Source organism: Rhinopithecus bieti, unplaced genomic scaffold (assembly GCF_001698545.2).
Source record: "Rhinopithecus bieti isolate Rb0 unplaced genomic scaffold, ASM169854v2 scaffold_13247, whole genome shotgun sequence".
Taxonomy (NCBI): domain Eukaryota; kingdom Metazoa; phylum Chordata; class Mammalia; order Primates; family Cercopithecidae; genus Rhinopithecus; species Rhinopithecus bieti.
The window spans coordinates 715215-737696 of record NW_016807505.1 but is presented as its reverse complement, the minus strand read 5'-3'; the positions used below and the strand labels follow the sequence as shown (position 1 = coordinate 737696).

Here is a 22482-nt window from a genome sequence, read left to right as displayed (position 1 = left end):
TTTTTTTTTTTTTTTAAATAACAGAATGTGAAAACACTGGAAAAACCAGCATCAAAATAGGTCTTAGAAGTAAAATTGATAACCTGCGTAATTTTTTGAACTAAGTATTCACAGCAGGTGATGATTATGATAAAGCCACATATTTTAGTAACACATAATAGAAGGTCTGTGGTAGAAAGTGGTTTAAGATTATTCTCTCATATGAAAGCTCAAAAGTAGTGATGAGTTTTTCCAGACCTTATTTCCCAAGGATCTCTGCTTTTTAAGCCTCATTCTTATATATCACAGTGAACAAACTATTGGCCACTTTTTTATGACTTGCTAATTTTGGAACTGTATAGCAGCATTGGATAGAAAAGAAGAAATGAGAAACTTTGTGGTAAGCTTAATATTGATAAATAAAATTATGGGATCTTAGGCTTTAAGAGCTAAAAGAAGAGTTCACTCCTTAGTTTAGAAATCAAGCCCAGAAAATAGTGACTTCGTATATGAGACTCTTGTATGTTTTCTGTTGAGGAGTGGTAACTTGAATTAATAATTATGGATTTTTTTAAAAAAGAAAAATATATTCATTGCTTTTGTATATTGTGATATTCAGACCAGACTAGCAGCTTTTTTCCTGAGGTTTTTAGAGAAATTGTCTTTGATGACAAGAGAAGAATTCATGTTTATAGTATTTTAATCTCTGATTGTAGGAAATGCTATAATTTTATTACTGCTAAGACAGAAAAATACCAACAGTTCATTGTAAGATGCCGTCATTTGTATGGTATAATCTGATTTCACAGATAATGTGAAAAAAGAACAGTGAATTTTAGAATCAATAGAATATAAATTGTCTCTTCACAAACACCTTAGAACTGCTTAAGAACACCCCCACCCTACCCCTGTTTAGCTTACTGCCATAGTTCCCCTAGGACTTACTTTCAGTATTTTTTTTGTTATTGTTCCCTAGAAAACAGTACAGTGACAAACATGAGCTTAGACTTCACCTTTCATTGAATGAAGACACTCCTAATGTGATGAGGTTTTTACGTATTTACCCATTTGTGTGTTCTTTTACAAGTAGATAATTTCTCATTTTTCTTAGATGAAGCACTTCCAAGGATAGTATGTATTAAGATTTTTTAAATTACTTCTTAAACGAGAAGATAGAGGTTATAAGTTTATGGAAGAACATAGTATTGCCATCATGAGGTCTCCCAAACTGCCTTCACATCTGAATGGGAAAATTGTTCTTAAAAAAAAAAAAAAAAAATCCAGGGCCCTATCCTTTAAGAGGTTTAGATTAGAAGCTGTATTGTAGAGCCTACGAATCTGTACTTCTGGTAATACTCCACAGATATTTTGATAAAGCCAGACTCCAATATTTGGGAAGATGGCTTTTGGTACATCTTGGGTTGGGGTGTGTGTGCATGTATGTTTATGTATGTATGTATGTGAGCATACATAGAGAAAGGAAGGCCATTTTGATATACAAGAATGTTTATGTCTTTCGGAAACTCAGATTTTTAAGAGGATCATGGGGGCAGCAAGCTTGGAATAGAGGATGATGGTGGTGTGAAACTGGGTTCCAATTAGTCAGGGAGTTCTAGAATTTCACATAAATACCTAAAAACCAAAAGGAATGGCTGAGATGTGGAATTGAATAGGGAAGTTCAAAAATAAGAATTAGCACAAATAAAGGTGATTGGCACAAATAAAAGCCCCACTACCAGGAGGTTCTGCAAAATCCCCTCTGAAAGTCACTGGCCCTTTTTATCTGGTTTCTAATAGCCCAGTCTAACCCAGCTTCCAGCATTTTCAGCTCCCAGCTTCCGGCATTGGTGAACACTCTTATTATTGAAAAACGAACTTAATTCTTTTATTTATTCATTGACTCACAGATCTTTAAAAATAAGATTATTCTGTGCTGCTCTAGGTATATTTAATTTTATCTTACACATACACTATATTGTGGTTAACATGTAATTTCCATTGTTCTTTCTTGTGATTTATTCTAATTGAAATAAAAATGAAACCAAGAAATATTCTTAGTTTATGCCCTCAAAGTAATTTCTCAGAAACTGAATGAGAGAATGAAGCCTATATATACATAGATCCTCAGCATTATATAATAATTTAAGACAATGAAACATCAAACTTTTTTTTTTTTTTTTTTTTTGAAACGGAGTATTGCTTTTCCCCCCAGGCTGGAGTGCAGTGGCCGGATCTCAGCTCACTGCAAGCTCCGCCTCCCGGGTTCATGCCATTCTCCTGTCTCAGCCTCCCGAGTAGCTGGGACTACAGGCGCCTGCCACCACAACCAGCTAATTTTTTGTATTTTTTTAGTAGAGATGGGGTTTCACCGTATTAGCCAGGATGGTCTCGATCTCCTGACCTCGTGATCTGCCCATCTCGGCCTCCCAAAGTGCTGGGATTACAGGCTTGAGCCACCGCGCCCGGCCAGAAACATCAAATTTCTTAATATTACATGTGAAGAAAATGAAATCTAAAATAGATTCTAGCCTACATAAATTAATGGCAGAATTGGAGGTAGAAGTCAGGATTCCAGGTCTCATGGACATACGTGATTATGTGATTTGGTATTACCCAAGCATTTAAACTACATTTGAGATGTAACAGACTTTTCTTCATGTGTTTATAGTGAACATGAAAAAATTAATCTGGATAACCTAGAAATCTCAGGCAATAGTTTAAGCCTCAAGTTGACTGGAGTAGTTGAAGCTAGCCTTTCTTAGAAATCCCAGGCATTCTTAAGTGTTAGAGGTCTCTTATCTGAGTATTGCTTCTACTTAAATATTCATGCTATTAAATATTGTTTTTAAAAAATTATGAATAGGTTTGATGTAATAGCTCGGAAAACTATAAGATTTTAAGTGAGGAGGTTTTCCTTTTGATTCCTGTAAGTCTAGTAATACCATATTTTGATATTAAGATGTCATCCTGCTAGGTATTCTGCAAATACTTTGATATCAGGTCAGATTTTTTTAAAAAATGAACTCCCTAGGATTTCATCATCATGGCCAATTAAAAGTTCAGAAATTAAAATCATTTTATCCAGCAACTGATGAAGTCAAGAGTCCTAAAGAAGAGGAAGTTACGCAATGAAGAGGTAGATATGATTATATCTAGGATATTTTTGTTTATTTTTCCCCAGTAATCTCTGTCTCTTGCTAGTCTCCATATTAAATAAATACAACATATGCTGTACTTTTAAAATACCTAAAATTCACATCTGTGTCCCAAATAAATTCAGGCATGAATGCACATTCTACTTTTTAGAATGTTTTGACATAGTCTTCCAAATTTCAGATATTCTAATGCATTTAAAACAACTTCTGACTTACAGTTTTATGGTGAGGTTTGTGTTTAAACAACAACAACATACAGTTTTAAATAACATAACTTAGGGAAAGAATACACCTTTACAGTTTATTTGTTAAATCTTTTTTTTTTTTTTTTTTTTTGAGAAGGAGTCTGGCTCTGTCACCCAGGCGGGGAGGCAGCGGCACGATCTCTGCTCACTGCAAGCTCCACCTCCCGGATTCACGCCATTCTCCTGCCTCAGCCTCCCGAGTAGCTGGAACTACAGGCGCCGCCACCTCGCCCGGCTAGTTTTTTTGTATTTTAGTAGAGACGGGGTTTCACTGTGTTAGCCAGGATGGTCTCGATCTCCTGACCTCGTGATCCGCCCTCCTCGGCCTCCCAAAGTGCTGGGATTACAGGCGTGAGCCACTGCGCCCGGCCATATCTTTTTTAAATTGAACAATGGATGGAGGTTATTTTTAAGAAAAAGAATTATCAGTACAGCTATTTATGTAATAATGGCCTTTATCAAAATGGTTATTGCTAAATTTTATGTGTTAATTTAAAATAAAATAGTTTTAAAGGCTATTTATGTATTCTGTTTTTACTATTTTATTTTTTGAGACGGGGTCTTAACTCTGTCATCCAGGCTGGAGTACAGTGGCGCAATCTCCGCTGACTGCAGCCTTGACCCTCCCACCTCAGCCTCCCGAGTAGCTGGGATGACAGGCGCACGCCCCCCCCCCCCTCATTTTTTTTTTTTTTTTTTTTTTTTTTTTTTGAGTTGTTTTGTAGAAACAAGGTTTCGTCATGTTGCCCAGGCTGGTCTCAAACTGCTGGGCTCAAGCAGTCTGCCTGCCTTGGTCTCCCAAAGTTGTGGGATTACAGGTGTGAGCCACGGCACCCAGCCTTTATTCTTAAGTGGCACAGTATTTTATGAAGTCACTTATGTATACCAGAATGGTAATCTAAAATAGGTAATAACAAAATTTTTGTCTACAGAATTCAGTTACCAACTACTTTTCAAATTACTCTTTTTACATATTCATATTTGAACACATTCTGACTCTGAAAATGTACTTGTTGTAAAAAATGGAAAATATGGAAAAGAATAAGGAAAATAAAATCACTCATAATCCTAAAAGCAAAAATTATTGGTCATCATTGAAGAGAGTTTTAGAACCAATAAAGTAACAGCAACAACAGCTAGTACTTTTAAACACTAAATTTATGCAGGGAATCTAAGCAGTTCATACATTAATTTATTGCTATATTATTATGCTTATTTTACAGATGAAATAGGTAAAGTTGTATGTTTACATTTACAATAGGACATATTGCATTGCATTACATTCTTTTGGCACCAAGGTGGGGAGCATAGAATAGAGATCAGTGGAAGTGGACAGGCATGTAATATCTTATGGATAATAAAGATAAATTTGCTTCAGTTGTCATTTGACATGTCTTAGGTAGAGCTGAGACTAGGTAGAACACAGGGCCTCTCAATCCTGTAGAAATTCACCACCACGTCCTTTGAAAGGTTTTACATTGATAAGGAGGAGTCAGCTCTCATCTATGAATGTTAGTGGGGAAAAGCTATAGAATGCATAGTCTAAATACCAGATAATCTTTTTTTTTTTCCACTTTGGAATACATTATATTTGATAAAAGCAAGTATACCTTTGGATGTAAAGGTAAATATAAACACACCTAGCCAGTTGGGAACTGGCATAAGGAAACTCAGAATGGATTACATGGCAATATGGAATGCTGGCCTGGTCCCACATTTGAGCTAAGATGTTAATTCTAATTTTAGTCTCCTCAGAAATCTATATACTCCATAGCATGAAACAGGTTTCCAACTGGAACTATGTTTTTTTTCCCCAAGGTTATTTTCACATCTAGATTTGTTTGACTCTAGATCTTGGAACTAGTCTGTATCAAGTTCCTTTGGGGACACAAAACTGCAAATCTTTTGTTCAAAGAGCAAAATTGTTTTAAAAGGTAACACTCTTTCTCATATATTCGTAATAAGCCTTCACAACTTACAGTATGTTGAGGAAACTGAGGCTTAATTGAATCGCTTGCTAAAGTTTAAAGGTTAAAAGTTATGGTAAGTGAGAGTTGGGAGTAGTAAGGTGTATTCTGACTGACTCTTGATCTTTCCACAACAAGTCTCAAACTGTGTGGCCTAAAAATGATTTTGTAAATATTAGAGATCGGTGTTGAACAAGAGCAGACATTATTTTAATCTAAAGACTGAATTCACAGAATGGGACCCTAAAGTTGAAGATACCCAGAAGATAATTTCAGCTAGTTTTGTCAAACTCTTTGACTGCAATCCCTAGTATTTTACATAGCATCCCAGTACATGTGTATCCGTCTGACATCTAATTGAAGCAAAAGTTTCACAAAACAGTAGGTGTCCATTACTTTGTGGAATGCATTCTGATTTTCCCATTGCTGATTGCAAACCACTAAATGGATTAGACTACCCACTAATGAGTTGCAGGTGACAAATTTGAAAAAAACAGTGCTCTAGGGCAACCTGACCTGATGCGTTAATTTATGAGATTTTATTTTTTATAGACAGACTAGATTGTCCAAATGAGTGTTATTACCTTAACTACTATTGCGCTGTATTACAGTTGTTTCAATGATTATTGCATTTTCAAAACCATTTTAAAACTCTGTTTGGAATAGTTGGAATAACCTGAACACATTTGATATCCTGTTTTGGTAAATTTTCATCTCCAAGATTAAAATTTTTTAACCAGCCAACAGATGTTTGAAGGCAAGTTAGGAGATATGATGGATACTGGATACAGTTTCCATCCATGTACTAGATACAGTATCCATCCGTGTACTGGATACAGTCATACTGTTAGTAAATTTTAGATACATAAAATAAAATGCAGTATAAACTTAATATTGGAATCTGGTGTTGATTTTGTGATTAATCTCAATGAGGTTAATTACTGCATATTCATAATTCTGTAGGTACACAAGAATATTTGGTAAAAGATTTATAGTTGAGAAAATGCTAGACACTAAAGTTTGATAACTTACAATTTAAGAGTAAGGGCTGGGTGTGGTGGCTCACGCCTGTAATCCCAGCACTTTGGGAGGCCAAGGTGGAAGGATCATGAGGTCAGGAGTTCGAGACCAGCCTGACCAACATGGTGAAACCCCCGTCTCCACTAAAAATAAAATATATAGTCAGGCGTAGTGGCACCTGCCTGTAATCCCAGCTACTCAGGAGGCTGAGGCAGGAGAATCACTTGAACCCAGGAGGCGGAGGTTGCAGTGAGCTGAGATCGCGCCACTGCACTCCAGCCTGGGTGACAGAGCGAGACTTCATCCCCCCCCCCCCCAAAAAAAAAAGAAAAAAGTAAGGACATGAGTAAGGTTAGGTCTCACCTGCTTTTAAGGAAATGTGAATATAAGATGGGTTCTAACCCATTAAAAGGTGGTAATTTGTACTAAGTCCTATTGTGAGAGATCATAAACTGCTTTACTATTCAATGTACTTTTCTTAATTGAAATATTTTACTGATGACTTAGTAGATATTAAGACTTAACTCTTGAGTTTCTATTCTAATAAAAATAAAGGACTACTAATGAACAATTTTGAGGTCAGACCTCTACTCCATTGTTTTTGCTGAAAGTATTTAGCTGCTTTTCCATGTCCTAACTGTGTAGTCCAGACTTGTTAACACACAAGTAATAAAATCTTAATTAACTGTATGTTAATTTTGTAATAAATCAGTAAAGTTCGTAAGCTTTTTACTATGCTGGTATCTTTTGTGTCTTTTCATTATCATTAAGACTGAATCTTTGTCTTCACTGGCTTTTATCAGTTTGCTTTCTGTTTCCATTGACATACAAAAGTCAAAATTTGTATTTGTTTCCTAATCCTACTCCTTGTTTTATTTTGCCTTTTCTTGATACTAGCAGTCATCTTCTTTTCATGTTTGTCTTTTCAATCACTAGCTAGAGATGATCGCTATGGAAAATCCTGCAGACTTGAAGAAGCAGTTGTATGTGGAATTTGAAGGAGAACAAGGAGTTGATGAAGGAGGTGTTTCCAAAGAATTTTTTCAGCTGGTTGTGGAGGAAATCTTCAATCCAGATATTGGTAAATACTTTAATAATGTGATTATGGTGTGATATTGTCTTTTTGAGTTAGTTATTTGTTTATCTTAGTTGATAAACATTCTCAGCTATGACGAGCAGCAAAAGGAAGGATTTGGTATGGATTCCCTAGACTCACACATCATGACTGAATTTGTAGGTTTTAGGGACTGATTTGTATCGCTAATTTATTCAAATTCTTCTGTTTCTTAGAAGGAATATTCTAATGAAGGAAATTATCTCTTTGGTAAATTGAATTGAAAGCACTTTAGAATGGTACATTGGAACAGTTGGAGGGATTTCTTTGCTTTTTGTTGTCTAAAACCATCATCAGACTCACGGTTTTCCTGACCTGTGAACTTCAAAGAACAATGGTTTGAAAAGTGTTGAGAGACTGTCTCACAAGTATGTCATGCTCAAAGTTAAGAAACACTAGCTGATATCACATAAAGGTTTATTTGCTATAGGATTTATTGGGGCTTAATATAGGTAATGTTTCCCCCAAACTTTTTGAACTCCAGAACTCTTTTTCTGCCCTACCAGAAGAGTTGTTGTTGAACACAGTTTGGGAAAGGCTGATGGGATATGGACATTTGAAAGTGAAGGATCGGAATCTTAGTTTTTGCCCTTTTGTGATAAAGTAGAACAGGGAAAAGATGCAGTCTTTTAGGTAGTCTACTTAACTGCATAATTCTGAACTGGTTCAGTTTCTACTGTAAATACAACCACTTAGTAACTGAACTTTCTTACATTTAAAATTGAGTACGTGACAATTATAGGAAAAGGTTTCCACTGAAGGTACCATCAGAATTGTGAGGAGTATGCATAGAATAATGTATGTCATTTCCCTTCAGCTTTGAGATTTGAGCTGTTACAGCCTGTTGATGCTAATTGAGTTGACCTTTCTGTTACTGTTCTTAGTCACACACACCCCCGCCCTTATCTATAGTCTAGCTAGTGTTTTATTAATAACTAAAAAGCTATGCCATTTGTATGTAGTTTGTTCTAAGTAAATCAAAGATACATAAGACCGTGCCCTTTTTGAGATACAAAATTACAAACTTCATAAGGTTCTTAAATTTGGTAAACCTTAACTCTGGCTTTTGATGTATCTAGAAATGTTAAACCTTAGCTATAAAGCATACTGCATTATATGCAGAAATACTTGTAAGAAAAAACATAGATTAAGCAGTTCCAGTAAGGTAACTGAAGTGATGGCAGTAGAAGTATCAAAAAGCAATATTTTACAGGAGGTTGTGGTGCTTTTCTCCCTGGAACATGAGAAAATGTGCCTAAAATGGAACTTCAAAGTTATATTCTGATTAACTTATAGCTTATAACTCTTGGTTCCAAGGAAGGGCATTTGTGACATTTTATCAAAGTCATTAATTTTTTAGACACACCATTGCCAACTTGAACAAATTTATTAATTGTAATTACTTGTCAGCTGTTCTTGATCCTGTTAATACCATATTTATAACTGAAAGCATTTCCATGGATATTGTAACTTGGCCTGTAAAAAATGTTTAGATAGAAACCATGAAACTCAAATATGAATTGTTTAATTTTCAAACCATTTTGCATTCAGAAAATGTCCTAGGCTTAATTCATACGTCTAGTGATCCGGGAAACATGTTAAAGCTCCGTATTTTTAAACTTAAAGTGATAACAACATTTTCAAAGATTTTAAAATTCTTAGAAACTGTCGTGAAAATACTTACATACCGTATAATTTGATTTCTGATTTCTAAGCTCCACTTTTCTATTGGAAATCACATATTTTTTTCAGACTTAATTCTTAAGATGTTTTCATTGTTTCACAGCAGAAACTAAACATTTAGTAAAACGAAAAAATTCTAAATTCAATTAAAATTATTTTCCTTAGTCGTTTAAAAGGGAAGAAATCCATTTTTAGTAGTACTCATTCAGATAAAACCAAATATTCCAATTTTTCTTTTTTTAAGTCTTATTTTTTGGTGGAGGGAGGCAGGATCTGGCTCTGATGCCCAGGCTGGAGTGTAGTGGCTCTATCTCGGCTCGCTGCAACCTCCACCTCCCAGGCTCAAGACTCAAACCATCCTCATGCATCAACCTCTCAGGTAGTGGAGACTACGGGCACATGCTACCACACCCAGCGTATTTTTGTGTTTTTATAGAGATGGGGTTTCGCCGTCTTGCCCAGGCTGATCTTAAACTCCTGAGCTCAAGTGATCTGCCTGCCTTAATATCCCCAAAGTGCTGGGATTACAGGTGTGAACTACCACACCCGGCCCCAATTTTCCAATGAGTGATATAAAAAAGGCCTCTACGCAGACGCCTGTAGTCCCAACTACTCCGGAGGCTGAGGCTGGAGAATGGCATGAACCCGGGAGGTGGAGCTTGCAATAGGCCGAGTTCGCGCCACTGCACTCCAACCTGGGCGACAGAGTGAGACTCTGTCTCAAAAAAAAAAAATGGCCTCAATGCTTGAGGATTGCATAGTGAAGACTGTGTGAAATTGAAAGACTACTAAACTACTTTTCTTTTACATATTAGCCCATAATTAATGTGTATTAAATAGCTTTGTTTATCTAAGTTCATCGGATTTATCCAAGTTTATGTATTTCAGATCATTTGATTTTATTAGTAAAATGCTAGAAAAATTTCATGGCACCATTGTCTGATTTTGAAAAAACAAACCTTACCTTACTGTGATTAAAAATTGTTTTTTAGGCCAGGCGTGGTGGCTCACGCCTGTAATCCCAGCACTTTGGGAGGCTGAGGCGGGCAGATCACGAGGTCAAGAGATGGAGACCATCCTGGCAAACATGGTGAAACCCCTTCTCTACTAAAAATAAAAAATTAGCTGGGCGTGGTGACGCACGCCTGTAGTCTCGGCTACTCAGGAGGCTGAGGCAGGAGAATCTCTTGAACCTAGGAGGCGGAGGTTGCAGTAAGCTGAAATCGTGCCACTCCAGTCCAGCTGGGCGACATAGCAAGATTCCATCTCAAGAAAAAAAATAAATTGTTTTCAAAATAGTACGTGTAGTACAAATATAAGTAATTATATTTTATAAATGAAACACTTTCAAAATATAGCCATTTTTTGGTTTTTTTATGTTTATTTTTCAGCTATGGGTGGATAAAGTATGAATATAACTTTTCTTATGTTACAGTAGAAAATTAGAAAGCTTGAATTTAATGAACGTGTTTTTCTACCCGATGCCACCAAATTACTTACTACTTTATTCCTTTGGCTTCATAAAATTACTTATCACTATTCACCCCAATTTATAATAGTTAGATATATGTGGACATTGTTTTCTCAAGTGCTAATATAATAGAAATCAATGTTGCATGCCTAGTTACATATATTTTAAATGTTTTATATGCATAATTATTTTAAATTTACATTTGTGTTATTCATCATTCCTTAATAAAATACAAAAGTAATGTATTTTTAAAAATCATTTCTTACAGGTATGTTCACATACGATGAATCTACAAAATTGTTTTGGTTTAATCCGTCTTCTTTTGAAACTGAGGGTCAGTTTACTCTGATTGGCATAGTACTGGGTCTGGCTATTTACAATAACTGTATACTGGATGTACATTTTCCCATGGTTGTCTACAGAAAGCTAATGGGGAAAAAAGGAACTTTTCGTGACTTGGGAGACTCTCACCCAGTAAGTTGTCATTTTTTAATTCAGTCTCTTAGATTTTATTTAAATGCGAAAATACAATTTAATTTGTATCAAAATTGTAAAGTTTTGTTTAGAATCTTTGTTGATATTTTATCAGTAAGATAAAATGTTTTAATCTGACCGAAGTACCACAAAACTTAAAACTCAAAGGGGACATTTTATATATTGCTGTCAGCACAAAGCTGTTTAAAGATTGATTCCATAGAGAAGTGTTTCTAAACGTTTTGTTTGTGTTTTAGTGAAATCTTAAGAGATAGGTAAAATCAGAGCAGCCCTGGCTAAGGGTCTTGGTTGCTACAATGAGTGTGCCTGCTGCCACCCCCACCCCCACCTTGAGAACCACAGAATTTCTCATAGAGCACAGTGTGAAATCTGTTGCTAAATTGGTGGTATGGGGTTTCTCAGCAGAGAATGGAACATCACAGTGACTGACAGTCTTTCTTTTATAGGTTGGAAACTATTTGGGGGACTGGAAGGATACTGTCTACACTTCTTACAATTTTATTGATAAGATTTTGTTGTCTTCTAAGAAGAGTGATATAAATTATTTGTTGTATTTTGTAGTTCTATGGTGGCCTCAATTTACCATTTCTGGTTGCTAGGTTCTGTATCAGAGTTTAAAAGATTTATTGGAGTATGAAGGGAATGTGGAAGACGACATGATGATCACTTTCCAGATATCACAGACAGATCTTTTTGGTAACCCAATGATGTATGATCTAAAGGAAAATGGTGATAAAATTCCAATTACAAATGAAAACAGGAAGGTAATAAATGTTTTTATGTCATGTTTTGTCTCTTCATTAACAATTTCAAAGCATGTATGCTTATAATTTTTAAAGAAGTATCTAATACAGTCTGTACAAAACACACACACACACACAAATCAAGTAACCAAGTTTATGTAAATGCTAGAGTCCAGTTTTCTAAATCTTGAATATAAGTTGGTATGAAAGCACACAGTCGGGCACTAAAGCCTCTGTTAGAGAGAGGACATGAAACAGGAGATAGTTAATAGCTAAGTGTGGTTGTAGGATAAAGCAAGAAGCAGGGTGTTTCCTGTATTAAGCTGTAAGCAGGAACCTCATGATTACGGTCTTTATCACAGAACAAATAAAAATTACATTTAATTTACACATGTATATCCTGTTTGTGATATAAATACATTTCTGAAAAGTATTCTTTACATTAGATTTGGGTTTCTGTTGACTAAAATGTGTTCATCTGGAATGGGAATAACCCAGAACATAACAAGGACAAAATTACGACAAATATATAGTATACCTTTAAGAAATATACTTATATTGATACAATTTTTTGATTAAATATTATGCACACTAAGGGTACAAAGCACATTTTCCTTTTATGATTTGATACAGTAGTTTATGTGTCAGTCAGTAGTTCCACATTTTTGCTGAACTGGATACAGTAGGCAGCTTACCAAATATTCTGTGGTAGAAAACATGGGACTTCCTAGTTTGCTTAAATCAAATACATTATACTCTCTTAAAACGGTGGCATTTATAAATAGATGGGTACATGGTTTAAATGTGTCTGTCTGCATACCTAGTTGAGAGAACCTAAAGAATTTTCTGTGTCTCCAGCATTTATATTCAGTTCTGTTTAATACATTATCAAAATTGACATTTATATGTATGACAGTTTTATGTATATGGCCTTTTCATAGTTTAATATTGGCCATAACAGAGAATTGTGAAATTGTAAGAAGTAGTTTACTTTGTAGGTGTACAATTGAATTTTTAAGAATATTCTTGAATGTTTTTTTCTTGGAAAAATTAAAAAGCTATGCAGCCCAATAACTTGTGTTTTGTTTGCATAGCATATTATAAGAAGTTCTTGTGATTAATGTTTTCTACAGGAATTTGTCAATCTTTATTCTGACTACATTCTCAATAAATCAGTAGAAAAACAGTTCAAGGCTTTTCGGAGAGGTTTTCATATGGTGACCAATGAATCTCCCTTAAAGTACTTATTCAGACCAGAAGAAATTGAATTGCTTATATGTGGAAGCCGGGTAAGAAAGCAGGTGTCTGCAGAAAGTCATGTATCAATTTATTGTTTGTAATGATACAGTAGTATAGCAGATACTAAGACATATTTTCTTAAATTTGCAGAATCTAGATTTCCAAGCATTAGAAGAAACTACAGAATATGATGGTGGCTATACCAGGGACTCTGTTCTGATTAGGTGAGGTGCTTAATTCTTCAAAGGAAGATTTGATTCACCAAAGGGGTGTGTCATTTTGCTTCAGACCTTTATCTCTAGGCACTAATTCCCAAATAAGCAAACTCACAAATTGTTATCTATATACTTAGATTTGTGTTTGTAATATAATCACCGTTTTCCAGAGCTAATCTTGATTGATTTCATGAATGAAGTGTTGTTATATATAAGTCTCATATGTTCTCCTGCATTTGGGGTATGGATTATCTAGTATTTCTCACTGGCTAAGAGTGTGCTTACTGCTGGTTAGAAGATAATTCAAATAAGGCTACCACTTCTGCATATTTTTCGTTTCTCTTGAACTCTGCATTTGTGAACTACATGGCTACCCAGGACCAAGCACCTTTTGAGTGAAATGGTACAGTCTTTTATTTAATTCTTAAGATAATATGTCCAGATACATACTAACATTTCCATTTTACACCTTAAGAAACTGAGCCCCAAATTCTCACAGAAAGATGTAGAGGCTCCCAATTCTATCTGCTTTTAAGCAAATGCCCTTACTACTGTACTGTCTACTTCTGTGTACTATGCCATCCAATTCTGAAAGACATAGGCTTCCCCATCCCCTACTGAGACTGGTTCAAGAGACAAAAATACCCTTTTGGCAGCCACTGATGGATTGCAGTGGGAAGGCATGCAAACAGGTACCTTCCTGGAAGTTGTCTCCCAAGGCTATTGCTCTAAGACTCAAGTATATAAACGCTAGAATGAATATCAACTCTAGCAGTAAATGTTATTTTTATATTACAGTTGACCCTTGAACGATGCAGCTGTGAACTTCATGGGTCCCCTAACATGCAGATTTTTTTTCTCAACTAAGGGCCGATCCCTTATTGGTGGGACTCAGAACCTGCGTATACAGAGGGCTGACTTTCATACACACCAGTTCCGCAGGGCCAACTGCAGAACTTGAGTGTGCATGGATTTTGGTATACACAAGCGGTCCGGGAACCAATCCCCGTCACGTATACCAAGAGATGGCTGTATGTTACGTTATATTCATTTGTTCTGTTATTTTATAAGGTTCTTCATTGTAGTTTGTGGGAATTCACCACTATTTCTTCTTTTTGGTGCACCTTTGGTCATTTCTGGCAGCAGTGGTGAATGTATTTACTCTTAGCAACCTCAGAATGCTGCTACCTATTCAGAGTTTCAAAGGTGATTCATTAAAGGGCACAAGGAGTATAACAGCAATATCTCTGTAATATGATTGATCATAGATACAATTTCTAAATTGTATATTATAATACAGTCATATCTTGATGCATCTCTGAGAATAGTTGAACATATCTTGTGCTATTCTTTATAGAGAAATTATCTTTGAAATTAAAGTCTTAATTTTATTTCTAGCTTTTTATAACAACATAATCCCTACTTGGTGTGTATCTTAAGATCATTTTTAAATATATGATTTGAAGGGCAAGCTAGTGTTATGTGAAAAATAACAGATAAAGTAGCTTCCAACTCATCATCAGAGTTGATGATATTCTAAACCTTTTCTAACTAAATTCAGCTTCTTAATTTTCTCAATATAAATATGAAAATATTAATTCATTAAATAGTCTACAAGTATTCAGTAGTTGAAGACTTAAAATAGTGCTTGTAATAACAGGAGAAAAAGGAAAATACAGGTATATCTCACTTTATTGCACTTTGCAGATACTGAGTTATTTTGGTGGCAACCCTGCATCAAGCAGGTCTGCCAGCACCATTTTTCCAAGAAAATGTGCTCACTTCATTAGCATTTTTAGCAATGATTTTAAATTAAGATAATGTACTTATTTTTAGGCAATGCTATTACACACTTGACTACAGTTGAGTGTAAACATAACTTCCATAAGCACTGGGAAACAAAAAAATTTGTGTGACTCACTTTACTGCCATAATCACTTTATTTGCCATGGTCTAAAACTGAACTGGCAGTATCTCTGGGGTATGCCTGTATAGATATTTTGGTTGATATTATTGTATGCAGAATTCATAAAAATAACAGCGAGGCTGCTTAATATATTTCAACTAAAAATTGCCAGCACAATTAATATGTAAACCACTAGAAATAAGATTTTGTTAATTTTTTTTTTTTTTTTTTTTTTTTTTGAAACAGTCTTGCTCAGTCATTCAAGCTGGAATACAGTTTGGTGTGGTCTCAGCTCATTGCAACCTCCGCTTCCCGGGTTCAGGTGATTCTCCTGCCTCAGTCTCCTGAGTAGCTAGGGTTACAGATGCACACCACTACGCCTGGCTAATGTTTGTATTTTTGGTAGAGATAGGGTTTTGCCATGTTGGCCAGGCTGGTCTCAAACTCCTGACCTCAGGTGATCCGCCTGCCTTGGCCTCCCACAGTGCTGGGATTACAGGCGTGAGCCACCGTGCCTAGCAAAATCAACTCTGAATCTGAATCAAACCTTTGAAACAAAAATTACCAATCCAAAAAACGTGCAGTCCCTGCCCCTAAGTTTGAAAAAGTGTCAAGGAGGGACATTTGGAAAGATGTCTCTAAGCAGTCAACAAGAAATGAAATCAGGGAGAGCTCTTTCAGCAACTGAAAAATACATGCAAAAAAGCCTGAGGCGGACAGATCACCTGAAGCCAGGAGGTTGAGATTAGCGTGGCCAACATGGTGACACCCCGTCTCTACTAAATATACAAAAATTAGCTGGGTGTGGTGGCAGCCACCTGTAATCCCAGCTCCTCGGGAGGCTGAGGCAGGAGAATCTCTTGAACCTAGGAGGTGGAGGTTGCAGTGAGCCTAGATCACGCCACTGCACTCCAGCCTGGGTAACAGAGTGAGACTCTGTCTCAAAAAAAAAACGAAAAACAGATTCAGAGTTTATTTCCTTCCCAAATACTTCATAGATGTTGGTTTATAGGAATAACTTAAAGTCTCACTTGCCTTCTGTCTTTTCTAGTGATTTTTATCATGGATTCTGATTGCCTAGATCTGCTAATTCATTAAGGGCTGCAAAATTGTGATATTTGAATTCTTTATTCCTCCTTCCTTTATTACCTGTAATACTTCTTAAGAAAAACACTTTCTCATCAACTCTATGACTACCCTAAATTACAGATCCACATATAGGACCTGTATACATGTATATAAATATGTACATATCAGATACAATAATGCTTAATTCTTTCCCATTATTTACTAATTTTCAAAACAATGTGATTCCCTAACTGCTCTCTAAATGTTAATCAATGTGGTGGTAATAATGGTGGTGTCGATGTTGTGTGGGGTAAAATTTTAATACAGTGAAATACCCAGGGCTTAACTGGGTTAGTTTTTAAAAATTACGTTTATGTAACCATATTTCAGTCAAGGTATAGACTATGTCCATTAACACAGAGTTCCCATGTTTTCCCTTCAAGTGAATCTCCGTCCCCCATTAGAACAGACAATAACTGTCCTAATTGCTGTCACTGTACATTACTTTTGTCTGCTCTAGAATTTCTTATGAGTGGAATCTTATATACTTGTACTGCATCGAGACTCTTTAGATTCATCCATGTTATTGCATTGATTTATAGTGCCTTTAAAAAAATTATGGAGTACTGTTGCATTATATGAATAAGCAAAATGTGTTTTTTTTACCTGTTGGTAGACAGTTGGATTGTTTCCACTTTGGAACTATTGTGAATAAAGCTGTCTAGTTTTATTGTGGAAATGTTTTATTTCTCCTGGGCAAACATGTAGGAGTGGAGTTTCCAAAGCATATAGTAGGTACATATTTAACTAAAAGTGTCTTTTCCTCATTTTAATATTGGATTTTGTATTTCTATTGACTATAGATATTTTCTTAAAATATAGCAGTATGCCTTATCTTTAGTTTTGCTTTTTTTTGGTTTCAGTTATCTTTGGTCAGCAGTGGTCCAAAAATATTAAGTAGAAAATTCCATGAATAATGCAGAGTTTTTGATGTGTGTTTGTGTGTTGGTAGGTGCGGGGTGGGGAGGGAGGGTTGGTTGGTTGGTTGGTTTTTTTTTTTTTTTTTTTTTTTTTAAGACACAAAGTCTCTATCATCCAGGCTGGAGTGCAGTAGCATGACTACAGGTTATTATAAACTGAAGCTCGTGGGCTCATGGCAATCTTCTTACCTCAGCCTTCTGAGTAGCTGGTACTACAGTTGTGCAGCTAATTTTTAGTTTTTTTTGTTTTGTTTTGTTTTGTTTGTTTTTGTAGAAACAGGGTCTCACTGTGTTGCCCAGGCTGGTTTCAAACCCCTGGACTCTAGCAATCCTTCCACCTCAGCCTTCCAAAGTGCTGGGATTACAGGTGTGAGCCACTGCGCCCAGCCAACAACTCTTAAGTTTTAAAATACATGCTATTCTGAGTAACATGGTGAAATCTCCTACCTTTCCACCCAGGGCATGAATTATCCTTTTTCCAGTATATCCATGTTGTCTAGACTACCCACCACTTTGAGTCTATTGGTCAGATCAACTGTTGCAGTATCGCATGCTTGTGTTCAAGTAACCCTTATTTTACTTAATAATGGCCCTGAAGCACAAGAGCAGTGATGTTGGAAATTCGAATATGCCAAAGAGAAGCTGGGGAAAGTGCTTCCTTTAAGGAAAGAATTTAAAAGTCATATGTTGAGGTTGCTAAAATCTATGGTAAAAATGAGTATTTTATCTATGAAATTGTGAAGAAGGAAAAATAAATCATGCATGGTATATACAGGGTTTTTGCAATTTCAGACATCTACTGGAGGTCTTGGAACGTATTTCCCATGGGTAAGTGGGGAATACCGTATGTTCTATATAAAAGGCCCATTTCTGATACGTACTTTATGATTATTTTCTCCAAGTCTGTGGCTTCCTCTTTCATTTTCTTAAGTGTATTCTGGTGAGCAGAAATTATTAATTTTTGAAGTCTAATTGATTTTTTCTTTTATGGTTTTTTGTCCTTTTATATCTTTGCCTAGCCCAAAGCCACAAATACCTTATTTTTTCTTCTAATAGTATAATATAGGTTTAAATTTTATGTGTAAATCTGTGATCCACCACCAATAAATTTTTGTGATGCTGTTAGATAGTGGATGCCATTCATTTTCTAAATAGTTTTATTTATTTGTTCCAGTACCATTTGTTAAAGAGACTTTTCTTTCCCCATTGAATTGCTTTTGCACCTTTGTTGAAAATCAGTCTATGTATGAGCCTTGTTTCTGGAATCTCCATTCTGTTCTATTAATTTGTTTGGTCCTTTTGCCAAAACGACACTGTTATAGTTACTGCAGTTTCAAATCAGATGCTGTGAGTCCCACAACTTTTTCATTAGGTTGCTTTGACTCTTATTTGCATATAAATATTAGAATCAGTTAATTGTTACAAACAAAAAAAAGGGCAAAGCCTGCAGAGATTTTGATTTGGGTTGCTTTGATCGGGGTAGGTCAATTTGGAGAGAATTCACATTGTAACAATATATTCTTCCAATCCTTGAACACCGTACCTCTCTCCATTGATTTAAATGTTTGTTAGTTTATCTCAGCACTGTTTTATAAAGTTTTTAAATGTTGAAATCATGTACTCTTTGGTTAGGAATACATTTAAAATATGTTTCTAATGCTGTTAGTGGTGTTTTTAAATACTGCTTTTCACTTGTTTTTTACTACTATATTGAAATAAAATTGATTTTTATATATTGACCTTGTATCCTATAACCTTTTTAAATTGATGTATTCTAGTAGTTACTTAGTAGATTTCATAGGGTTTTCTGGTAAACAGCCATGTCATCTACAAATCAAGACAGGTTTCTTTCTTTCCAATCTTTATGTGATTTGTTACTCTTCCTCTGTTGCATTGGCTAGAACCTTCGGTAGAAGGTATTCTTTCTTTATTCCTCATTTTATTGAGAGAGACTATAATATTTACCATGAACTGTGATGTTAGTTGTAAACAAAAAGTTTGTATTTCTCTGGGATTAAATACCAGGAGTCCATTTGGTTTTTTACTATTGAGTTTTAAGGGTTCTTTGTGTATTTTCTAGGTATGTTCTTCCTTCATTGAATTGTTTTCTTCACATATGTTAAAAATCAGTTGAGAATCTGTAGATAGGTCTGTTTCTGAGGTTTATCTCTTTATCTCTGTCACAGGGTTTTGTTGCATTTATTTTGAGGCTCTGTCATTTGGTTCATACCCACTTAGAATTACTATGTCTTGGTGATTGATCCTTTATCATATAAGATTTTTCTGTTTTGCAGTTTTCTTTGCTCTGAATCTGATAGGAATGTAACCATTTCTGTTTAAATGTTTGCATGATCTGTCTTTTACTATCATTTTACTTTCATCCTGTGTTGCTGAATTTGAAATGAATCTCTTGTAAACAGCAGATAGTTGTCATTTTAATAAAAACTGTTGGCCAGGCGCGGTGGCTCAAGCCTGTAATCCCAGCACTTTGGGAGGCCGAGATGGGCGGATCACGAGGTCAGGAGATCGAGACCATCCTGGCTAACACGGTGAAATCCCGTCTCTACTAAAAAATACAAAAACTAGCCAGGCGAGGTGGCGGCGCCTGTGGTCCCAGCTACTCGGGAGGCTGAGGCAGGAGAATGGCGGGAACCCGGGAGGCGGAGCTTGCAGTGAGCCGAGATCGCACCACTGCACTCCAGCCCGGGCAACAGAGCAAGACTCCGCCTCAAAAAAAAAAAAACTGTTAGTCTCTGCCTTTTAATTTGTTTATTTAGACCATTTCTATTTAAGGTAATTATTGATATATTAGGGTGAAGTCTGCCATTTTATTGTTTGTTTTCTGTTTCTGTCTTCTGTTTGTGGTTATTTATTTATTTATTGCGTTCCATGATTACTTGAATATTTTTTAAGATTTTCCCTTGATTTATTTGGTGTTTGGGTTTTGTTTTGTTTGTTTGTCTATTGTTTTGTTTTGTTTTGAGACGGAGTCTCGCTGTGTTGTCCAGGCTGGAGTGCAGTGGAGTGCAGTGGCACAATCTTGGCTCACTACAACATCGGCCTCCCAGGTTCAAGCAATCCTCCTGCCTCAGCCTCCTGGGTAGCTGGGACTAGAGGCACATACCACCATGCCTGGCTAATTTTTGTATTTTTATTAGAGATGAGGTTTCACCATATTGGCCAGGCTGGTCTCGAACTCTTGAACTTGTGATCTGTCTGCCACAGCCTCCCAAAGTGCTGGAATTACAGACATGAGCCACCGTGCCAGGCCTTTTATGTGTTTTTTATAGTTTTCATGGTCATTGTGGGCATCACATTATAGATAATGTGACTTATCACCATTCACTGCCATCAGTACCATCCCTTGGAATGAGATGTGGAAACCTTAATTTCAGTTACGTCTCTTTTCCGACTTTTAAATAGTATTGTTTTGAGGATTAATGCTGTTAACAGTTTTTGTCTCAGTTATCCAATATGACTTATGGAACTTATGAAGGGAGTGATGCTCTGTTGTATGCACCCATGTTTCTGCTATTTCCATTATTTTTCCAAGATTCCATCTTTTATTACTTCCATTAGCCAGTCTTCAAAGGCACGTCTGCTAGTGAGAAATTCTTTTTGTTTTTCTCTTTCTGAAGATGACTTTATTTTCCCTTTATTCCCGAAGAATAGTTTTATTTATGTTGTTTGGGGTTCGCTCAGCTTCTTGAAGCTGTAAGTTTGTGTCTTTTGCCAAACATGGAAAATTTCCAACCATTATTTCTTCAGGTGTTCTTTCAGCGTCACTCTTGTCTCCATTCTAGGCCTCTAATGATACAAATGTTGAGTCATTTGTTATTGTTCCCCCATGTACCTGAGGTATGGTTCATTTTTCAGTCTATTTTCTCTCTTTTGTTCAGATTTCTGTTCTTTGTCATCTTCACTCTACTGTTGAGCCCATCTAATGATTATTTTTCTCCTATTTTATTTTTTAGGTCTATAATTTCCATTTGCTTTTTTTTTTCCTTGTAACTTCTGTTTCTTTGCTGAGATTTTCTATTGTTTCATTTTTGAAACAGTAGAACTTGTAATTGCTTGTCAAATCATTTCTATGATGGCAGCATTAAGATCCTTGTCAGATAATTTCAACATCTTACTCATCCCAGTGTTGGCGTTGATTTTCTTTCCTTCATGTGATTTTCCTGGTTCTTGGTATGACAGATAAGTTTTGGATTGTGTCTCGGACATTTTAGTTATTATATCAGGAGACTCTGTACTTGTAAAAAATTTTAACTTCAGTAGTAACCTGTTGAGGTTTAGCATGTAGGTACTAGCATGTATTTGTGGGCTGTGGTTCCAGTGACCAGTTTTCAGAGCCTTTGTGGTGCTGTTTTGGTTTGTTGCTTTTATCTCAGTCCACTGCGGCTCGCACTGGTTCCAGTAGTGCTGCTTGAGGGGGCTTCTCCAGGCTGAGCTGCGCAGAGTGTGTTTGGGTGAGGGAAGAGCACCCCCACTAGATTTCGTGGGCCGGAGAGTGCTTCCTGAGCCTCGTGCCTATTGTGGCAGGCTCCCGCTTGCTGGTGTTCCTGGCAGTGCTGCTGACCACACTGTGTCCCTGGGCTGTGGAACACTTCCGGGAAAGGTGAACACCCCCAGGACCAATTACAGCAGAATTCCTCCTGCCAGTACACAGCGTCACTGTGTCTCTGGACCATCTAGGAGAGTCTCAGGCATGGCTTTACTTCTTTTGGATGTTAAGATTTTGCCTTCAGTTTCTAGTAGTACTGTCCTGTTGTATTCACCTTTATGTTTCTTCTAGTTTAGTTTTAGTTTCTTTGTATTTGATGTGATTTTTTTCCTTGCATTTCTAATTACTCCTTAGTTGTGTCATGGCTTTCTTTTCTTCAGTTACCCTCATTCGAAATTTCCCATTTCTAATGATCTGTTATTTTTAAAATTCTTTTTAGCTCAGTTTGAAATTTGTTTACAGTTTTCATGTTTTATTTGCATATTGTTTGGTTTACTTTCATTTTCTGTAGGGACACCATTCTCACGTATATGCACATACTCTTTCTCTAATAATTATACTGTTTCACTCTGTTCTGTTGGTTATGTATTTATTTTTCTTTTTTTTGTGAGGGAAATGAGTGTCTCATACTTGCACGAGGGAGAGATGGGCCAGGATAACTTTTCTTGCTTTTTAGGGACAGGGAGAAGTCTGTG

General features: G+C 36.1%; 2 protein-coding genes across 32 annotated transcripts in view; one reads left to right on the top strand and one right to left on the bottom strand.

The window, feature by feature from the left end:
* Positions 1-22482, bottom strand: part of LOC108535957 (uncharacterized) — a 191608-nt gene that overhangs the window by 55193 nt on the left and 113933 nt on the right. The gene's annotated exons all lie outside the window — the stretch shown is intronic.
* The window catches only part of UBE3A (ubiquitin protein ligase E3A), a 106655-nt gene that overhangs the window by 75092 nt on the left and 9081 nt on the right, over positions 1-22482 (top strand). For all 7 annotated transcript variants that reach the window (XM_017882366.1, XM_017882360.1, XM_017882361.1 and 4 more), the window contains 5 exons: positions 7303-7447; positions 10903-11108; positions 11729-11893; positions 13006-13161; positions 13262-13335. In XM_017882366.1, the coding sequence (XP_017737855.1) occupies positions 7303-7447; positions 10903-11108; positions 11729-11893; positions 13006-13161; positions 13262-13335 (746 nt within the window). The remainder of the gene's footprint in view (positions 1-7302; positions 7448-10902; positions 11109-11728; positions 11894-13005; positions 13162-13261; positions 13336-22482) is intronic.